This window comes from Sitophilus oryzae, unplaced genomic scaffold (assembly GCF_002938485.1).
Source record: "Sitophilus oryzae breed Bouriz unplaced genomic scaffold, Soryzae_2.0 scaffold_1179_pilon_pilon, whole genome shotgun sequence".
NCBI lineage: Eukaryota > Metazoa > Arthropoda > Insecta > Coleoptera > Curculionidae > Sitophilus > Sitophilus oryzae.
In genome coordinates this window covers 1,918,664-1,939,445 of record NW_022145814.1, presented here as the reverse complement: position 1 = coordinate 1,939,445, position 20,782 = coordinate 1,918,664, and the positions used below count along the sequence as shown (strand labels likewise).

Genomic DNA, 20,782 nt, shown 5'->3' with positions numbered 1-20,782 from the left:
ACGTTGGTGTCATTTTATATTTTCGTTTCTGTAACAATTTTGCTATTTTACTTATATTTTTATTAAGGTTAGATTAAATTTCTCAAAAAAGTGTCAAAATGTCCGTTATCGTATGAACGGGTCCGTTGACGGGCTGAAGCATAGACAAGAAGTAAAATATTTGCGGATGAAAAGTGGCGCGAAAATGCTATAACCAATCAGAGCACCGTCGGACCATCGTATCAACGTATAACGGATGCATGAAAATCAAGCTTAATAAGTCATACGTTCGAAATGATTATATGACTCTCATGACTGTTCAAAGATAAAATATGTGACTTTGACACGCGACATGTATAGGCGGTAGGTATACGTTTTAAAGGAGTAGTTTTTATAGTTTTTTTGAAATTTTATTTTTCTTAACGTACATTGTTACTTTATAATAACGGTGTTGTAATAATGTTAAAGTACATTGTTACTTTATAGTATATAATTGCTTTTCAGTTAGATTGGCATACTGCTGGTGGGCTAGTCAGCAGACTGCATACAGCTGCGACGAAGTCACCACGTGCTTTGTTTTCAAGGTCTTGGTCATGCTGTTCATTAAAGATGAGGTATGGCACATAAGTCCTACCGTAAGCTACTGCAATATCGTAAATATCTTTCAACAGATTTGTAGATTCTTCACCTTCTATGCAAGTCTTGACAGTATCCCATGAGATGTTGGGTAGTACCGAAGTTAAACACTGTAAAATATATAAAAAAATATTAAATATTTAATTACAATTAAAGGTAACATATATGAAATAGGTCAGGTAAAGCAACAAAAGCAGACAATATAAAAGTATCTGATGTTGAAGAATGTCCAAGGAGAACGTTAGTTTGTATTGAAATAAAATTTTAATAGCTAAAGGATAATTAGAAAAAAAATGTAGGTTAATTGAAAGCATTTTATAAAAATATATGGAATTCTATAGTGTATAAGTGTGTCCTAAAAAATGTTACATATCAAAGTACTTTGTTTTTTGTAATGGAACATTCTAAATATTAATTGATTTTCGAATTCTACGAAAAAAATTAAGATGACGAGTCTCGTTAGAGAAGTACAGGTGAAGTACAGGGTGGCTTATTAGTGCGAGGAAGTCCAATATCGTCGTCGTTGTCGAAAATATGAAAAAAAAGTTTTATACAGATGTTGCATGGTTTATAAAGGGGCATATTAAATACAAAAAATGTTCATTTTTAAATATCCATCCATTATCCATAAAAGCCAATTATTAAAAAAATATACAGGGTGAGTCTTAAATAAGTGCAAATATTTTAGGGGTAATATATTTCGACCCCAGAAATACCAATATGAGTTTTTTTCGCAAAAAAAAATTCTTGAAAATTTGGAATTTTTGCAGCATCAGTGGGAGGAAACAGCGCACAATAGAACGCATTGGAGGAGAATTGTAAACTCAGTTAACAACAACAACCAAAAAATAAAGAGGCAACAAAGTAATGCGATTTTTGAATGTCCGGAGTGCGGAAGAGAGATAATATCACGCATCGGGCTTTTTGTGTCACAGAAGTGGGGCTTATGAAAGAAAACGCCTTGCGTAAACCATCTTCTGATGCATGTCAAATACTCGTCAGAGAGTAATGACAGTAAGTATACCCATAAAGTATACCGTGCTGGCAACTGTTACTTTTGGGTCGGTACTTACATCTTATTAAGTCGGAATGAGAGAAATGCGACGGTGTGCTGTTGCGGCGTTGTCGGTATACCTTTCCCTATCAAGTAAAGTAAAATCGATAACAAAGTAAGAAACGATCACAAACCGCTTATTTTTAAAATACTTTTTTTTTCGTAAAGATAACTAGATAAAATCATTAGATATGTTTCTGAGCATCTGAAATAGTATTATAAGGATATCGTTATGGTATCGTAGTTGTATTTTTTTATAACGAAAAAACGTTCAGTAATCGCGATAATTTAAAAACTCAACTTTTTAACACATAACATGCCATAACTTAAGAACCACTTTAGAAACTTTTTATTTTATTTTAAAGATCGGATCTTTTACAATATGTTTAAATAAGAAAAATTTGACAAAGTTGCTCTTCTCCCATTCAAAAATTTTAAATAACCCATCCATTTACTTTTAGTGCATTTTTATTTATAAAGATTTTCACATACTGTCTGCGAAGAAAATATAGCAGAAATATTAAGAAAGATTTTGAAAAAAACTACAATCAATTATTTCTAATAGATTTCGAAATATTGATTTTTGAATTCACAGTTCTAATAGCGCAATCTCTGTCGAACATTAACTCAATTCCACTTATTTTTACCAAAAATGCAATTGCACTTAAATTTTTTTAAGCTATAGGGAAAATTACAACAACTCGTTAATAAATAAACAAATAAAATAGCACGAGACGTAATTAAATCGTGAAGCTGCACGCATGATGAACACCTTTCTCTAGAACTTAAGTACTGACAGAGGTACTGATTGGGTCGACCGGTCAACTGCGACAAATCTGCTATATCCCCTTTCACGTCTCTTAGCAATGTGTACAGTTTCTCGGTATATTTCATGCGTTTGGCAACGTGTTTACTGTTCTATCTTTGTTCAGTACGTTATAAACGCATTGTACTCTTCCTACATACGGAAATCTCGACCCAAGACAAACCTTTGCCAGCCCTTAATATATCATGTCCCTATACCTAAACCTTCTGGTTTCTTCAGTAAAGTCATTTAAACCATAACCAATATTACAGTTGTTCCGTTTAAAAAAAATCGTTACCAAGACATGCAAATATATTCAAACTTTATAGGTAAGTATCAGTTTCTTTCAAGTATCTTTCTAAAATTTTATTATATTTATGTAATAATAGAATTATTAATTTTTAAAGAGCTCTACTTAAGAAACCGGAAGGTTTAGGTATAGGACCATGATATATAGTTGAAAAGCTATTCTATTGGTCTTTTGATTCTTTAAATAATATACGTAGGGTTGAATTTAAAATATCAAAGATTTGAGCAATCTTATCAAAAACGGAAATAAATAAATTTTTGGCTCCCCCTCGAATATATCTACATGTTGTTAATTTGTTTATTACTCACGGAAAGAGCTTTATGGTTGAAACATGGTAACCTCGGCCCGCTCGTCGATAGACGACGCGACGGGACGAGTCGGCAGAAAACCCTATAAGTGCATACGTTCTCAATAGGCAGTGTTGCCATTCTGTTCCCCTATAAGTAATTGTCCAGTTAACAACCTGTATACTTTCCTTAACTTATAATCCAAATTTCACCTTTTAAAATGTTCAATTGGTTAGGCTCATGATTTTACTAATGCTTATTCAAGATCATGTTTTTGTATATTTTACATATGTTTTATTTATTATCTCCAAAATGTTAGATTTTAGGTATAGGGTATAATAGAAAAATTATGAGATACGTTAAACGAAAGTTAGTTTCCGAAAATGTAATAATATACCAGGTCTTTCATTTAAAATAAGAAAGATGGTACCACTTTTCAAATGATGCGGCAACATTGTGACGCTGAAAATATTTTAGATAGATGGAAGCAGGTGCCTTTATGAAAAAATCCAAATTTTCAAAAAAAATCTATCACCAGTTCTCCATAAACGTTTAACGTGCCATCGCATCGCCGTGAATCACTCTTATATACGTCTTAAAAGTTTGAAACTTTGCAATTATTTAAGAAATACCCTGCATAGTTTAATTAGGTTTGATCTAAAATTATTTACAAGAATCAAAGAATCTAACCTGTTGAATATCTGCATCAGTCACATTTCGGCTATCATATACTCCTTGTTCAGAGCAATGTAGAAATTCTACTTGAAGTTCTTGAGTTATAGCAGAATCTTTTAAAGAACAAACTTGAGCTCTGCTAATGTAGCATTCGTTGTCGCCATGCTGACAAGTAATACCGCCATCCGCTTCATTTTCCTTCAATAAAAATATATTTTCTGTGTGTAAAATAATTCTATAAAAAGTCAAAATGTACTGTAACTTACCCTGGCGTATGGTAGCAAGGTTACGTTGAGATATTCTCCAATTTTCTGATATCCTGGATAGAGTTGGTCAAAAATAAATTCTACAGAATAAGGACATCTTGTTTCGTAGATCAGAGTAAAATTTACTTTTTCCTGTTAAAATATAATGTAGGTACCTTTATTTTAAAATTAATATTCTACAGGGCAACAGTGCGTCGGGCATCTGTAGCTCCTAGAATAAAAAAACTTGAGAATTTTGTTCAAGTGCAAACCTAAAGTATGTATGAGGATGTATTTCAGGAAAAAAAATTAGCTTCTATAGGGTGACTTTTTTTAAATGGAACACCCTGTATATTATTGCATTTTTGGTTTCCTTTCAGATCAATTTACATAATCCCATGATATGAGTGAATATTTCGACAGTTTCAGAGATATTAATAAATAAATAAAAAATATATATTTTCAGCCTTCCTTAAGAACTGTCAAAACTATACTAGGTGTTTGCTTTAAATAGTCTTTACTTACCTTGCTATAAATATCGTAATCTTAAATCATACAGGGTGTTGCAAATTCTACGGCAAACTTTCTAAAATATAAAATAATTTTTCTCTATTTTTTTTAAATGTAACGCCCTGTACAGGGTGGTGCCTCTCATGCGCCGCTGAGGCTCCAAGGTGAACGACAGTTTGTATTGAAATGAAATTTTGTGAGCATATGTAAGTTAATTCAGAGCACTTTTTAAAAATATAGGCAGTTCTACAGGGTGTCTCCAAAAAAGTTACATATCAAAGTTGTGTTTGTTGTAATGGAACAATATAATGGAAACCCTATATATTAATTGATTTTCGGACTCTCGGAGAAAAATAACGGTGAGTTTTATAAGAGAAGTATATGACTAAAATGTAAGGTTTTTGACATATTTAACATTTTCTAGAAATAAAGAACAATTTTTAAATTACAATAAAAATAACTAAATTGGAATATACCCGGTATAGCCTCATATGTAGTTAAATTAACTATTGTACTTTAAATAAAATTAAAACTTGATCCAAAAAGTTATACAGGGTGAGACTAGTATGTAATAAAATTAATATTGAACATTGGTCACCTTTAAAAGCATGTTACCTACTCTTTTATTTTAATTCGATATTCAATGGAGAATTCATGTCTCTTCAAAATACTATTAGTTTGGCTACCCCTCAAACAAAAATTTTCCTAGATATTTTTATTTACATGATTTTATCTGGGTAGATCTTTATTATTTAATAACATATCTAGGGGGGTGCTGTGACATGTCTGACGTTACTTCAACATAGCTGTCTAATTAGTACAACTTTAACAACTAGTTATCGTTTTGTGTCAGTTAAAACAAAAAAATTCTCAGAAATTTGCCGAAAATGCAAACTTATCCTACATCAGAAAGAATTGATATTTATGATTCTATTAGTTGGTAAATGCAATGTGCATTCAACAATTAATAGAATACTTAAATGCTCTTGATTTTATCTATCCCGGTTTTTTTAATAGGGACGAAGAAACTCGACCAACTATTGTAGCTGTTTTTCGAGGTAGAACACCACATATGATTTTTAAAATAAAAAAATCCTTTTGAAAAGACAATTATTTTATGCAGTTAACAGGAAAGGAAGCATTTTGAGCATTTGATTTTATCTAGCTAATTTTTGTCACATAATTATAGGTTTATATCTAGATTTAATTGTGTAATAATTAAAATATGTTTTAAATGTGTATCTTTATATTACCGTTGAGTATTTTACTCTACAATCTTTAATTTTTGTTAAATTAACAAAAGGTATATCACAGCCACCCTAGATTTTTTCAAATAATAACGATCTATTGACGCAAAATCATAAAAATTAAAATATCTAGGAAAATCTTTGTCTGAGGGGTAGGCGATCTTAATAATATTTTGAAGATTACATAAATTCCCCATTGAACACCGGAATAATAAACTGGGTGTTCCAGTTAAAATAAAGGAGTAACTTGCTTTCAAAAGTGACTAATGTTCCATATTTTGTCTCACCCTGTATAACTTTTCGGGTCAAATTTCAATTTGGTTTAACATACAATGGTTACTGTAATTAAATATCAGGCTATACAAGGTCAACTAAAATTTAGGCAGCTTTTAATGAAATTTAAAATTTACTCTTGATTTTCACAAAATGTGAAATACTTATGTCAAAATCCTTAGATTTTAGGTATATGCTTCTTTAATAAAACTCTCACCGCTTTCAGTTAAGCTACATATATGCTGCCAAAATACAAATTTCGATATAAACTACCGTTCTCCTTGGAGCTTCCGCGGCGTATGAGAGGCGCCACCCTGTCTATTATTTTTCATTAGATGGAGAGTTAAAAAATGAACATTTTTTGTATTTAAAGTATTTCAAAAATTTCAATGGTTTCGCAGATACACGCATTATTATTTCATATGGCTCTTTCAACGGTAAAATACGAGAGAAAAATCTTTGGGTGGCTTTGATAAAAATTTACTGTGGAAAATGCCATATGAAATATAAAATTGCGAATATCTCCGAAACCGTTAACAATTTTGTCGTTTAAATACTCTAAATACAAAAAATGTTCATTTTTTAATTCTTCATCTAATAAAAAATAATATACAGGGTGTTCCATTTAAAAGACGATGAAAAATTATTTTATAATTAAGAAAGTTTGGCGTAGAATTTTGAACCTCAGAATCAGAAAGTTTTGGAGATGCTGTCAAAAAAGTAATTTGTTATACGGGTTAAATATGTTTAATTTACATATTTAACCCTTATAATAAATGCCTTATTTTGTGTCCAAGGATCCAAATATGAAATATAATACCGGGTGTGTTCCATAAGAAAAAATATAACTTTGGTGTGGATCTTAGTTCTGACAGACTCTGTACATTTCAAAATAATTTTAAATTATGCACATTGACTTCCTACATATACCCATAAAATATTTTGTTTCTACATCTTGCCGTTTTCGTATAATCAACCGAGGTGAATGAGGTGCGCCACCATGTATATTTTTTATTTATTTATTAATATCTCTGAAACTATCGAAATATATTATTTACTCATATTTTAGGATTATGTAAAGTGATCTGAAAGGAAGCCAAAAATGCAATAATATACAGGGTGTTCCCTTTACATACATAGTTCCCTATACATACATCCTAGTACATACTTTAGGTTTGCACTTAAACAAAATTACCATGTTTTTTATTCTGGGAGCTACAGATGTTCGACGCACTATTGTCGGACCCTGTATATTAGGCAAATCCGGACGCGCCAAGTATTTTCGGCTCCGTCGTGCAAAATAAGGGTAGGCGCCTTTCTCCAATATTTCCAATGACCAGCTCGACATTGGTGGATAATATATTTTCACCACTGGTGTTCATAGATAAAAGTATTACTTAAATTTTATGTTAATTTGTTGATAAGTTCTAAAAAATGGTTTTATTATTTTTTAAAGTCAGTGACCGCAGGCGCCTTTAGGGCTTTGGCGCCGTCGTGCGCCGCACGACCTTGCCCATATGGACGGCGCGTCCCTGGGCAAATCAACTTAGACGGGACACTCCGAAATTTTTTTTTGAAAGCTAATTGTTGATTTCATTGGTTCATCTGACGCGAAAGAAAATTTCCTCGGCTTGTACGGTTGCTCGACCGCTGCTCGACTGAGGAGGCCCAAAAGATGGTAAAATTCTTTGACCAGATTTTCACCTATAGTTCCGAAACGTTGCGTTCTTGCGAATATTATGGGTTGTATGTCCTCTCGTATAATAGTGGCAAAAACTTCAACCCCCAATGTTTTTGAACCACATAGTGCTAAGTAGCATCTATCACAAGTGGAGGCCATAAAATAATTAACTAGAAAGAAGTGTCAACTCTGTGTTAAATCGTGGAAATACGATACGCCACCGAAAGCCTTCGTTGTCGTCTGGAGAACTAATTTTTCAATTGACAGGTTGACATGATGGCTTCGTATTTATTTCCGTTTCCGGTTATTCAATGGCGGGCCCTCTTTCAGTTTAAATGTATTTTGTACTCTTTCTTATCATAAATAAAACAAAACAAAATTTTATTCAAACATATTTATTTGAAATATAAGACAACGTGACTAAATATATATATAAAAAAATAAAGAATTGAATGATTTCAACAGCAATTACTTAATTATATGCAATTTTAACGTAAATTAGTAAGGTATAAGCATGACTTACAGTAATTTGTAAATAAATACACGTATTCACAGCCATCAGGGACAGAAAACGGGGGCAGGAACATGAAAACGGGAGCCTTATACAAAAACCTGAAAACAGAAAAACAAATTTTTTTATAACCATTTTTTTATAACCAAACCAAACTAAAATTAACAAATAAAAATATCAGTAGGTATAAAATACAAATATACTGTTTAAAAAAAGCGTCCATTATTCCCAAAGAGTTATTCCCTTTTAGTCGGATAACAAACGGATTGTATCAGTCAGATTTATTGCATTATTGACAATAAATCGCACATACTGGAGATAACTAATGTTGGCTATAGTTAAAAATGATCTTACCTTGCTGTAAATTGTTTCCATTTTCAAAAAATCGCCGATGATAAACATAACAAAATTTTCTTGCATCTAAAAAATACAGAAATAGTGTTTTTTTACTACCTATTTTTAATATACATGGGACATACCTAGTACTGCAGAAACGTCTTTTTCTTCAGGATTTTTCATGTAATATATATTTTATATGCTTTATTACCTTTATATTTATAAATTTCTGCCGAAATATCAAATTGAATTTACAAAACAAAACTAAACGGAGAGAATTAAAATGGCGTCGAAATTTGTTCTAGAACAAATCTGAAGTTGTCTCTGAAATCTGTCAATTCTAAACTGTGAAGTTAGACAATAGTTAGAGAGAAACATTGCTGTCCTTGTCTAGGCGGCCATACTTGTCGTCAGGAGATGACAGGAATGACACTAATGACTGTTTCCAATTTTCCTATTTCACTGTCACCCCCCTGGTGGAGGCTTCCAGGGGGGTGACAGTAAACCGGAAAATTGGAAACAGTTCTGGCGCGGTCTTACCCAGGCGGAAAGCATGGCCTTCTAGACTGTCCTAGACAAAAATCTGAATATTTCTATATGATTTCTGCCAATTTCAGTTACGGAACATTTTTATGCACGTCGGCGTCCTCTTCTTTTGTCTGTGTGTCAGCCATGTGTCAACTACCGAGGCCTCTGGCAAGGTCGGGCGCCATTTTATTTTTTTGCCGTTTTAGATTTTATTGGAAGTTTGTTTATGATATTTCGGCTGAAATTTATAAGTACAAAGATGTTTTTTGATATAAAGTTCCTTGTTAACACTTTAATAAAGTATATATGGTATTAATTACATGAAGAAAATGATGAAATCGACGTTTCAGCGTGTAGTAGGTATGAGCCATATTATATGTAAAAATAGGTAATATATTAACTGTTTTTATATTTTTTAGCTTTAGATCCAAGGATCTTGGGATATTCTTTACCAAGGATTTTTCCGTATCTCTACTTTAAAGACTGATCGGTGATTTTGAGCAATTGAAAGCAAGTTGCACAAGGTAAATTATGATTATTGAACTATTATTAGCTTACATTAATTATCTACAAGATGAACAGAAATGCGTAATTACATATCACATAGGTACCTATTATGTATTTTCATAGCAATAATGCTATGTATGTAGATTATTTTAAAATACAAATGAGGTATTAGATGTATATGTATCATATTTTTTATTCATTTTATTTTCATTCAAGTCCTGTTTGATTTAATTCACAACAGTCTTATGTACCTATATTTATGTTTTTTTACATATTTTTTTTGATTCCAGGTTTTGCGTGGGTTCCTGTTGTCTTTTTCTTGCTTCCAGTTAGTTTTACGCCCGTGAAGCTGTGAAAACATTTATTTATCTTCAAGTTTCTGTAAGTCAGTGCATTGTTACTTTACTATTTCACTTTAACACAGCATCTCTGATGTTATTTAAATATTTTGATATTGATACAGTAGTTTATGGGTTTATAGCTCTTTAATTGTGTTGATTTGCATATTTACATTGTTCTAAATTCCAAATAAATATTTTTGAGTAATTTTGTTGTATTATTTACTACTAGAAAAAGTAAAAAGTATATTAACCCTCATTTAAACCTCCTGAACAGCCCGCCATTAAAAACCGGAAACGGAAATAAAATTCATAAAATTGAAATTGTCATGTCAATGAAGTGTCTATGTCATGTCAAATCATGTCAAATGTCCCAGCCGCCATATCTGAAAATTAGTTACCCAGGCAGCCACGCTGTTTCCATAATTTAACATTGACTTGACACTTCTTCTTGTATTTATTATTTTATGGAGGCTTCTCGCCGCTTCCGCCAGATCACTTACCAAACAAATACGGCAAAGCACATATTCGTCATCTCCCAGTTCAGCTACAATAATGAAAAAAATCCGGGTCCGGTGAACTATCCTGACCCACGATTTTTGCATTTTTCTTTTTTTTGTCAAAAAGTAACCATTTTTTGTAGTAGTTTTAAATAAAAATAAATGGAGATTATGCACAGAATTTTAAAATAATTTTATTCAATTTAAGTAGTTTTTGACACATATTTGACGTTATGGAGAATTTTAACGCTTGATTTTGGCTTGATTTAACATGACAGCGAAAAAAGGAAAAGCAGTGTTGCCAGTTTCACTGAATTTTCTGTTTCTGTTTTTTATTTTTATTTTGAAAAAATAGCCATTTTTAATAATAAAAATGCGTTAATAATGGGTGAATGGGAAAACTAAAAAAAAACAACAGAAGAGTGAAACGAAAGCAACCAAAACACGCGTGGCTTTTGTTTCGCTCTTGTTTAAACCAAAATATCAATCAAACAAATAAAAAGAAAAAAAACAACCAAATCAACCAAACCAAACCCTAACCAACCCATACAAAACCAGCCCATATAAAACCAACCAATACAAAACCAACCAATACAAAACCAACCAATACAAAACCAACCAATACAAAACCAAACCAAACCGACCAATACCAAACCAATTCAACCCGAGCCAAACACAAACCAAAAAAATAAAAACACGCTGTAAGCGTGTTTTCTTTGCTTTGGTGGCTTCCAGCTTCCAGCGTGTTTTCATTGCTAGAGCTATATAACTAGTGCGGCGCGGTAATTTAGCCAATTTGATAAACTAAAATAATCTAATTCGTATTAAAAAAAATTAAAACCTATGACGTCATTTTTTTCCCTAAACAAAAAAGATGCATGAAATTCCGGATAATTTACTAGCTGATCTGACAACCATGTATCAATTCGCAATATTTGTCAAAATTCAACCTTCACTACTGTCAGCGTAAACATAGAAACGGATATAAACAAGTCCGCGACTCTTTCATTATCGGTTAAGGAATTTGCCCTGGAATTTGCTATAAAAATCAAATAACAACATTTTTAAGAATATTTTTTATGCAAAACGTGTTTTTCCGCATCAGATTTTAGTCAAAGAATCCAAGAAGTTCATTTTAAGGTAACATAAACTTCATTTTCTAAGAAAAATCGTGTGTCAGGATAGTTCACCGAAGCCAAAAAATCCTTTAAGGGCAGGTTTTCATCAGAAAATGGAAACTATCTGGCAATTAATATCTATCATTAATACCACTTTTTAAGTAATTTTATACAAAGGTAGAAGAGATATGGAAAGATACCTTCCTTCGACACTGAAGAGCATTATGACAAGCTTCGGAATATTTATATGTTAAACCTTTGGTTAAACCCACAATTTGATGCTTTAAAACCTTCGTTGTATTTTTTTATTTAGAATAACGTAATCCATGTGACAGACGACTGAATGTCACTTTAATGCATTTTTCATCAAAATGGGTAAATATTGACGTTCTTCAACTTTTCATTTTAGTTATACCAGGTTCCAGGTTATACTACAGAATCGATTAGAATGAATGTGTGCTTATATTGCTTATTCGACAGATAATTTAATACTCTTTAATTTACGTAAGAAACTAAAGTAAGAAAATTTACTGAAATATTCGCGAGAACGCAACGTTTGGGAGCTATGCGAAAATCTGAAAAAAGTCCAAAAATGTTTTACCATCTTTTAGGCCTCCTGAATCGAGCAGCAGTCGAATAACCGTGCCTAGGAAACTTCTATTTCACGTCAAATGAACCGATCAAATCAATAATTAGCTTTCCAACACTTTTTTCCAAGTGACCCCTATAAAATCATATTTGACTGGCCTATACAGGGTGAGTCTTAAATAAGTGCAAATATTTTCAGGGCTGGTAGATAACAAAACATATTTTTTCTTTACCGTTTTTCAAATAAGTCCAAAATAACCGAGTTATTTAAAAAAAATTACTTTGAAAATTAAAAAAAATGATTTTTTGCTTAAATTTTGAGTACCACTGGATCTTTTCTGGGGTTTCTTTTTTGTAAACTTAATCTACTACCTATGTTGCCATATTATCAAGAAATTATGATTTTTAACTAAAAACTAAAAACGATTCCGAAAATATTTTCAAAAAATTTGCAAAAATAAAATTTTTCGCGAAAAAAACTCATAATCGTGTTTCTTGGGCCGAAATATACTACCCGTAAAAAATTTGCAGTTATTTAAGACTCACTTTGTATATGCACATGATGTATAAGTTTCAAATAAACAAAGTGTCCCATTTTTTGAGTGCAATTGAGTATTTTTTGGCGTATTAATAAAGATGAACCTTTTGGTTCCAAATCTGTGCTAATTATTACTGAAACTCTTTGGGTAAATAACTCTTTATATCAACCCTATTTTTTTATAAAATACTAGTTGTTATAATCCAAAAGCAATGTTAACATATTTGGTATTAACCATTTTTTTTAATTATGTTTTTAGTGGCAAAATAAATTTAGACGATATTATTATAAATGTACCAAGATACTTACAACAGCCCCTGATGAAGAAACATACAGGCACATAAATATCGTAGCGACTAATTTGAACATTTTTACCAGAATAATTTATTTAACTATAGTACAGATGAGAATTACAATAAATCAGCTTTTATATGAATCCGATCAAACCAAAAAGTTAATCTGGACAATCTTGTTTGGATTTCAATGATATTATATTTAATTATCAAGTGCTGTGTCAGATTTAAATTTCCTTAATCACCTGATACGATAATATCAAACAATGATTTTGACTTAAAGAAAGACGATTGTAATCAAAACTTCCTAGGAAAAATTAGATTTATCTAATCCAAATAATACTTATAGAATATATGTATTAGTAGTGGGGTTATTCTTTTATTATAAATTAGATAATAAAATGATAAATTAACTTTTTGAATGTCATGTTGTTTACAATAGATCGATAATTTTAATACTATATTATAGTAGTTAGTTAAGAAAAGAGTATATTTTATTTTTGTCCAATGTGGAAAAACTTTCTACGTAACCAAAAATGTTACGTGGAAACTACTTAAGAATTGGCAAGGGCCGGGATTGGTTGCAATGAAGGGAGAAACCATCCCAAAAGAGACAACCATAACGGTCTTTCTGTCGAGGAGCAAGGGGAAAGACACCACCTACCTGCTGAGCCCGATCCAGGCTCAGAACTCCAATGCAAGGAAATCGATTGGCGAGTCATCAACTCGAGGGAGGAGGGTCATGGTCAGATCTCACAGTAGGAAAATTTATCTCAAATCCAAAGAGGCGATAGATAAAGAGGGATATATCCTCTATTACAGATTCGGGACAACACTGGTATCATGTCTAAAGAGAGTCCAAGTTAAAGAGGTGGAGAAAATGGAGATAGATCCTCCAGCCTCCATCTCTCACGGATACCTCAGCCGGAGACAAGCTTCTAGACTGTAAAGGAGGCGTAGGGCCAAACCCCAACCGTGAAAGCGTGCATACTCTCGGAGGAAGAACATGTCCCTCCTACAACAGGAAAATCCTCGTGTATGAAGGGTTATAGCCTGTATGATGCGTTATAACTAAAGGAAAGGGGACACAATAGATCTTTAAGGTCGCAGTGATTAACACCCCCTTCCCATTGATTCTATATTCTGTTTGGAAACTAAAGTAGAAACATTTGACAAGAAACATTGTTGGTTTTAATTTAACGAGTTGATAAAAGCAATAATCAGTCATGTCCATGAATTTGTAATGAGAGGTGATACTATATTTACAGTTAATAATTTCTGCGATTATGGCACGTAATTTGTATTTTTAGACAAAAAAAGGCGCATCTGTTATGGCTAATAAGAAAACGGGATTTTTTTTCAGAAATATGTACGTAACGAGGTATTGTAAATGTATGTATGTAATTATTGAAACATTTGTATTTTTTTTGGTACAGTGTATTTTCAGACCTCTATACCGGGTGCGTCTCAAAAGTAGCTCACCCCTATAACTTTTTTATTTTTGCAGATAAAAAAACGATATTTGGTATTTTAGTATATGGCATAAATTAGGATTGATTGACCTATTCAATTGTTTTTGGTCAGTCCCTGTTTCACCGGAAATGACTACCACTTTTGATTTTTAAATGCCACCCTCGGTTATATTTACTTTATTCGATAGAAAATGACACTCTGAATAGAATGACATATCATATGTCAACTTTTGAAATTTTCGCTTAAAAACAAATCGTATTTTAAATTTCAGTCTAGAGTCCAAGGCTGTGTAAAAAATACTAATTTTCAATCAAGGAGCCTTGGAGAAATAAATTTGACCGTATAATGTTTTTCGTGTCTTCTCCTGGCCGGTTAAAAGATGTCCAAATCGTATTGTTAATCATTCATTCTCTCATTTTAATCTCAATTTTTTCAAATGGAACTAGGGTGGCTCATTAGCATATTTGGCAGAAGCATTTTTCTACGAATAATTTGGTACCACACACTTGGTATATCTAGTCAAAGAGTCGTTATGAACCGCATGTTACAATGTCAAATAAACAACATGCAAAAATGTCAAAAGGTGACATATGACATGTCATTCTATTGAGAGTGTCATATTATATCGAATAAAGTGAAAAAATACCGAGGGTATCATTTAAAAATCAAAAGTTGTAGTTATTTCCGGTGAAATAGGAAGTGACCAAAAACAATTGAATACGTCAATCAATCAATCCTAAGTCATATACTAATATACCAAATTTCGTTTTGTTATCTGAAAAAATAAAAAAGTTATAGGGATGAGCCACTGTTGAGACGCACCCAGTATTAGAAGATGAAACACATTGTTTCCCTGAAAGTGTATTTGTGTGCAAAAATTGGTTTACTTCATTAACAAGATATTTACAGAACCACTGAGTTCCTAATAATTGTTTAGTTACATTCTAATTACAGTGTATCATAATTATTATATTGAGAAATAAATTACTTTAGAAATAAATTACTCAAGACATTATACAATTTTTGAAATACGTACATATTAAATCTACTGTATTCTGAATGCGGAAGTTTTTGGCATAAAACACTTTTTGTTTGTTTTGTTTTGGCTTTACTTTATATATAAAATTATATTTTAAAATTATCTAAAACGTACATACATACAGCCGTTACTCGCTGAGGCGTATTCCACACACACATAGAGAAGATGGTCACGCAAGGCGTTTTCTTTCATGAGCTTTTCTGTGACTGAAAAGCCCGATACGTGATGTTATCTGCCTACCGCACTCCGGACATTCAAAAATCTCATTGCTTTGTTGCTTCTTTACTTTTTGGTTGTCTCTGTTAACTGAGTTTACAACTCTTCTCCATTGAGTTCTATTGTGAGCAGCTTTTTCCCACTCATTCTGCATGTTAATCCCCTTTAAGTTTTCGTGGAAAATGTCCTTGTACCTTTTCAGTTGTCCACCTGGCCTCCTCTTACCGTCTACAAGCTCACCGTAAAGCAGAGATTTTGGTATGCGGTTTTCTTGCATTCTGCATACGTGACCAGCCCATCTTAAGCGGGATTTTGTGACCATGACTCCAATACTCTCGCAGTTAGCTTTTTCAAGGCCCGATACGTTTGAGACATGATGAAACCATCGGATTCTTAAGAGTTGTCTAAGGTGTCTCTGTTGCAACTTGTTTAATGCGTTCATGTGTCGGCGGTACGGCACCCAGGTTTCACTCCCATATAACATGGTGGGGATTATAATTGCTCAGTACACTGCAAGTTTTGTTTTTGTACTCAAGTCATGACTGTAGAAAACCCTGTTTTTTAATTTCCAGAATGCTCTTGAGGCGCTACTAATCCTGTGATGAATTTCAGAGTCAATATTGGCCTTTTTCGAAATCAAACTGCCAAGGTAATTGAATTCTGGCACATATTCCAATAGTTCTTCTCCGATTTTTATAGCATTGTTGTGATCTTCCGAGGGTGTGCACATGATTTTAGTTTTGTCGATGTTTAGCTTAAGGCCCAAAGCCTCGTATGCCCAGGTATATATGTTCAACATTTCTTGCAATTGTTGTACCGTGTTTGCAACTAGTGTGCAGTCGTCAGCATATTGGAGTTCGAGTTCTGTGATAAATTTTGTACGTGTTTTTGCCCTGAGTCTTTTTATGTTGAACAGACCGCCGTCATATCTGTATCTAATGCCCAAACCTCTCTCCTGCAGTTTGCTGTCCACTATAATTGAGAGCGCTGCCATGAATATGTTGAATAGGAGAGGCGCCGAGCCTAACATCTTTTAGATGCGTCCTTCGAACGATTATGTGGTCCAATTGATGCCAGTGGCGTGATCTAGGATGTTTCCAGGTACCTTTTATCTTGTCCTTCAACATGAACCACGTATTGGTGATGCAAAGATTATACTCTGCGCATGTTGTTAATAAGCGTTCACCATTGCTATTTACGTTTCCTATTCCATGTTTTCCCAATACGTCAGGCCATATATCCTGTTGTTTGCCAACACGGGCATTAAAGTCGCCTAGCAAGATGATTCGTTCGTGTTTTGGTATTCGTTGGAGGGCATTTTGTAAAGCTTGGTAAAATTTATCCTTATCTTCAATTTTAGCGTCAAGGGTGGGAGCGTAGGCACTAATGATGTTGAGGTAAGTTTTGTCTGATATGGGGTACCTTAGGGTCACAAGACGTTCGGAGACATCTAGGTAGGTACTTCTGTTAATTTGGTGGCGATTTCGTTTTTGATCGCAATGCCTACGCCATGAATTCTCCTATGTGTTGCGGGGTGACCTTTCCAAAAGAAGGTGTAATGCTCCTCAATGAGACTACCTTCATCCGCAAAGCGTGTTTCACTTAGAGCGGCAACGTCTATATTTAATCGGTGGAGTTCCTGTGAGACCAGTGCTGTTCTTCTCTCTGGTCGATTTGAATTTATCTTGTCCAGTAGAGTGCGGACGTTCCACGCCGCAAACGTGAAACATTGATGTTTTTTGTTTCTCCGATGATACGCTCGAGTAGGCACCCCCTCCCGGAGATCCGATTGAGAGGGTATTTTACCTCCGGACGATAATTTTGACCCACTCGAATGTTCCATCATTGTTGTGTGTAAGCTGCGTGAAAAGGTTTAACTGTGGCGGTTACGCTGCCGCACAGTTTTGGCTGCAACTGTAGCACGGGATGGTTATGGCACAGTGAGGACCGCGACGATAGTTCCCTTGTGCTACGTTCTCGGCCGGCTAGGTGTATTTTACTACTCCTTTTCCCCAGAAGATGGTAGGTCTGAGGGTTGTATAAGGTTATACCGCCTATACTTGGACGTCAGAGCCTCGTTTGTGTAAACAGGGTGCACTACGTGAAGGTGAGGTTGACTTTTGGGTAAGCTATGCTATATATATCGCTTCAATACCCCTTGCACCCCAAAACGTTAACCTAAAACGTTATAATAAATAAGACAAAGTCTATCAAAAGAAGCCAATCAATATTTACTATCCGCTTATATATACATATTTTTTCTAAATAGTAAAGTGTTTTACAATTTATTATTAGAAATACTTCATAGATTAAGGATAATTTAAAAATTATCACTTCATCGTTTTTTTTAATTCAGTTTTTGTTTGAATTAATAAAATACAGATGTCCAAAATCAAAATAATTCAATTTTGATGGTAATGGACAATTTTGAGGATATAATCCTACAAACGTGATAATAACATAATAACCTACATAATATATGATTATATCACGGCAGATCACGGCATATAAATCAACCGGCAGGCCGATTGGTCGACTTGCTTCGGCGGGGGCGCTACGCGCATGTCCTTGCGCATGCCGCCATTTTGGGTGCCAGCATGGAGGAATAAGACAGGGGAGATGCTACTACACGTATTTCTGTAGGATAAAAACAGTCTCACTTCGTTGTTTTGGCGGGGCCAAAAGTGGACCCTTTGGACAGGACTTGATTAAGTAAAACTTCAAATAATAAAAACAAACAATGATTAAAATTTGCCTTGAGCTAATGTAAAATCATTGTGTAATATTAATCGTGTGTATCGCAATAAACAAATTACTTGGCATTACTACCAGAGTAAGTAGATCGCCGAGTAGCGACAGAAACCGTCGGCTCTTTTGATGTGGTGGGACCAAACTTTCTCTCTCTCTCTTTTGACGTGTTTGACAGATAGACTACGTATTTAACTGCTCAACTTATGAAGTGGTCCTAAAAATATGGTATACACTGCTCATAATTTGAAGTAGAATTAATTATAAAGTTTTATACATATTTTTTTTGTTTTGTCTTATCCTTATTTCTAAATTTGAATGTATAAACTATCTTACAGGTAATAAATAATTAAAAAAACAATTCGCTGCCTGAGGTATACTTGAAATAAAGTATATAGAGATATTTGATAAATGGCAACAGTGGCAACTTCGCTTCTTCATATGACAGATAACGTACTTATTTCGCGCAGCCGCAAAGAAAATTGAAAACGGGACTGTCGCTACTCGTCGGTTTACTTACTCTGTTACTACACCAAAGTTAAAATAGGCATAAAATACTAATTAATGTTCATTCGTTAATTCGGTAATTTTCATTTTATTGTAATGAAGTTTATAAAAATTTCTGCACTTATTCCTGGGAGACCCTGTATAGTGAGTTAATTAATATTATACAAGAATAAAAGCTACCCGTACTGGCACTAGTGGTCTTTCAAACACTTTAAACTTTGAGGGTGGCGCCCGAGTACCGAACCAAGGCAACTCGGCGTCCGTAAGCGTTCTCAAAAAGGAAGAGAACCTTACAAAATTGGCGCCCGAGCAGGGACTTGAAGCTAAAACCGTCAAAAATACCAGGAAAACCGGATAAAGCTGGTAAAAGCGAGAAAGCTATTGAAACAGTGTGAGAGGAGGTAAAAAGAAAGTAACAACCGTCGAGCATAAGTACCTCTAGAGGCAGTAAAAGTCTCAGTACCTCTGAGTTAAAGACTAGTGAAATCTAGAGCGATATGGAGACTGAAGATTTTTTGTCGATCGGTGTTTCCATTGAAGGTAACAACGCCGTCAACGCGACGCTTAGAGAGTCGCGTCTCTGTAGTGTGTTGCTCCGGTGCCTACGTTTCTGTGTCCAAAGGGATGTCGCTAACTTATTCGACGCCGATCCGGGACTCGCGTTGTTGTGTCCAGTGGGATGCTGTTAGCATCGCCATCGATCCGGGAATCGCGTCTCTGTGTATAACGGAACGTCACTCCGGGAACGCGTCTTGTGCTCGAGCGAGAGAGTCAGTCAGAGAGTTACGTATTGGGAATAATCGATCAGAACTCTAGAGGTACACGGTTGTTATTGTAAATTTTGGTTTACGAGTTTCTAGCATTCATGTTATTTTGTTTTATTATTGCAATTCGAGAACGTAAACTTTTCTTTACCTACTCTTTGTATATAATTAATTTGGTAAATAAAAACCTAGTGTTGTGTTATAGTTAATTGTGTGTTTTATTTTCTTTTCATCTCATCACTCCCTGGTATCTCCACTGTATAAAAGCTACCCGTACTGGCACTAGTGGTCTCTCAAACGCTTTAAACTTTGAGGGTGGCGCCCGAGTACCGAACCAAGGCAACTCAGCGTCCGTAAGCGTTCTCAAAAAGGAAGAGAACCTTACAAAATTGGCGCTCCTCTCTTACATTATATGTAAATTTATATGGGAAATGTCATCGATCTTCACTTCCCAGCCATATGGATGCCGTTTTTTTCGGTCATACGGTATAATGTTTTTATTTTTAGGAACATTTTTTATAAACTGTTTTTCTTGAAATTTGATACTCTTACATATATTTTAATGCCAAATCGAATGGCGATAGTGTACAATTCCGTAACAGCCCTGAAAGGGTACTAAAGAACAAAGAAAGGTAATGCCCATTAGAAAGGTATAACCCAAGGTTGTGCTCATTAGGGTACAGAGTATCACTGGTGTACTTCTTTAATCCTTATATAAAAACAGTAATTTCAACAGATGACAACTAGCTAGGACTTTTTATGTAAAAAAAGTGCTGTTCATTTATTTCTAAACGGTGAACGGTTTTCAAGATATTTGAGTTTAAAGTTTCCCATGCATCGATTTTAGTATTAGCGAAATTAGGAGATTCTTATAAAGATAATTCTTAATATTAAAATTTCTTTACATTTTATTATTTCACTAATACTAAAATCGATGCATCGTAACATTAAAAGCAAATAATATCCTGAAAACCGTTCACCGTTGAGAACTAAACGAAGAGCATCTATTTTACGTAAAAAAGTTCTAGCTTTTTATGTTATTTGTTGAAATTACTGTATCTATAAGGGTTAAAGAA

At 33.8% G+C, this 20,782-nt stretch overlaps 1 protein-coding gene across 1 annotated transcript; it reads right to left on the bottom strand.

Annotated features, from left to right (window-relative positions):
• Positions 1-367: 367 nt before the first annotated feature.
• Positions 368-13,147, bottom strand: LOC115891267 (gamma-interferon-inducible lysosomal thiol reductase-like). Its single transcript, XM_030911711.1, has 4 exons — positions 12,976-13,147; positions 4,013-4,144; positions 3,762-3,944; positions 368-725 (listed from the first exon to the last, which is right to left on the bottom strand). Exons 1-4 carry the CDS (start codon positions 13,033-13,035, stop codon positions 480-482), a joined length of 621 nt encoding a protein of 206 aa, XP_030767571.1. The 5' UTR covers positions 13,036-13,147; the 3' UTR covers positions 368-479.
• Between the last annotated feature and the right edge of the window lie 7,635 nt (positions 13,148-20,782).

What these genes read in the sequence shown, in the direction of transcription:
- LOC115891267 (XM_030911711.1), bottom strand. Translation starts at nt 13,035, where the DNA reads ATGTTCAAATTAGTCGCTACGATATTTATGTGCCTGTATGTTTCTTCA. An exon ending in CCTTGCTACCATACGCCAGG is followed by an intron (nt 3,945 to 4,012) that starts GTAAGTTACAGT and finishes TTTTTATTGAAG; the next exon opens with GAAAATGAAGCGGATGGCGG. An exon ending in CTGATGCAGATATTCAACAG is followed by an intron (nt 726 to 3,761) that starts GTTAGATTCTTT and finishes TATATTTTACAG; the next exon opens with TGTTTAACTTCGGTACTACC.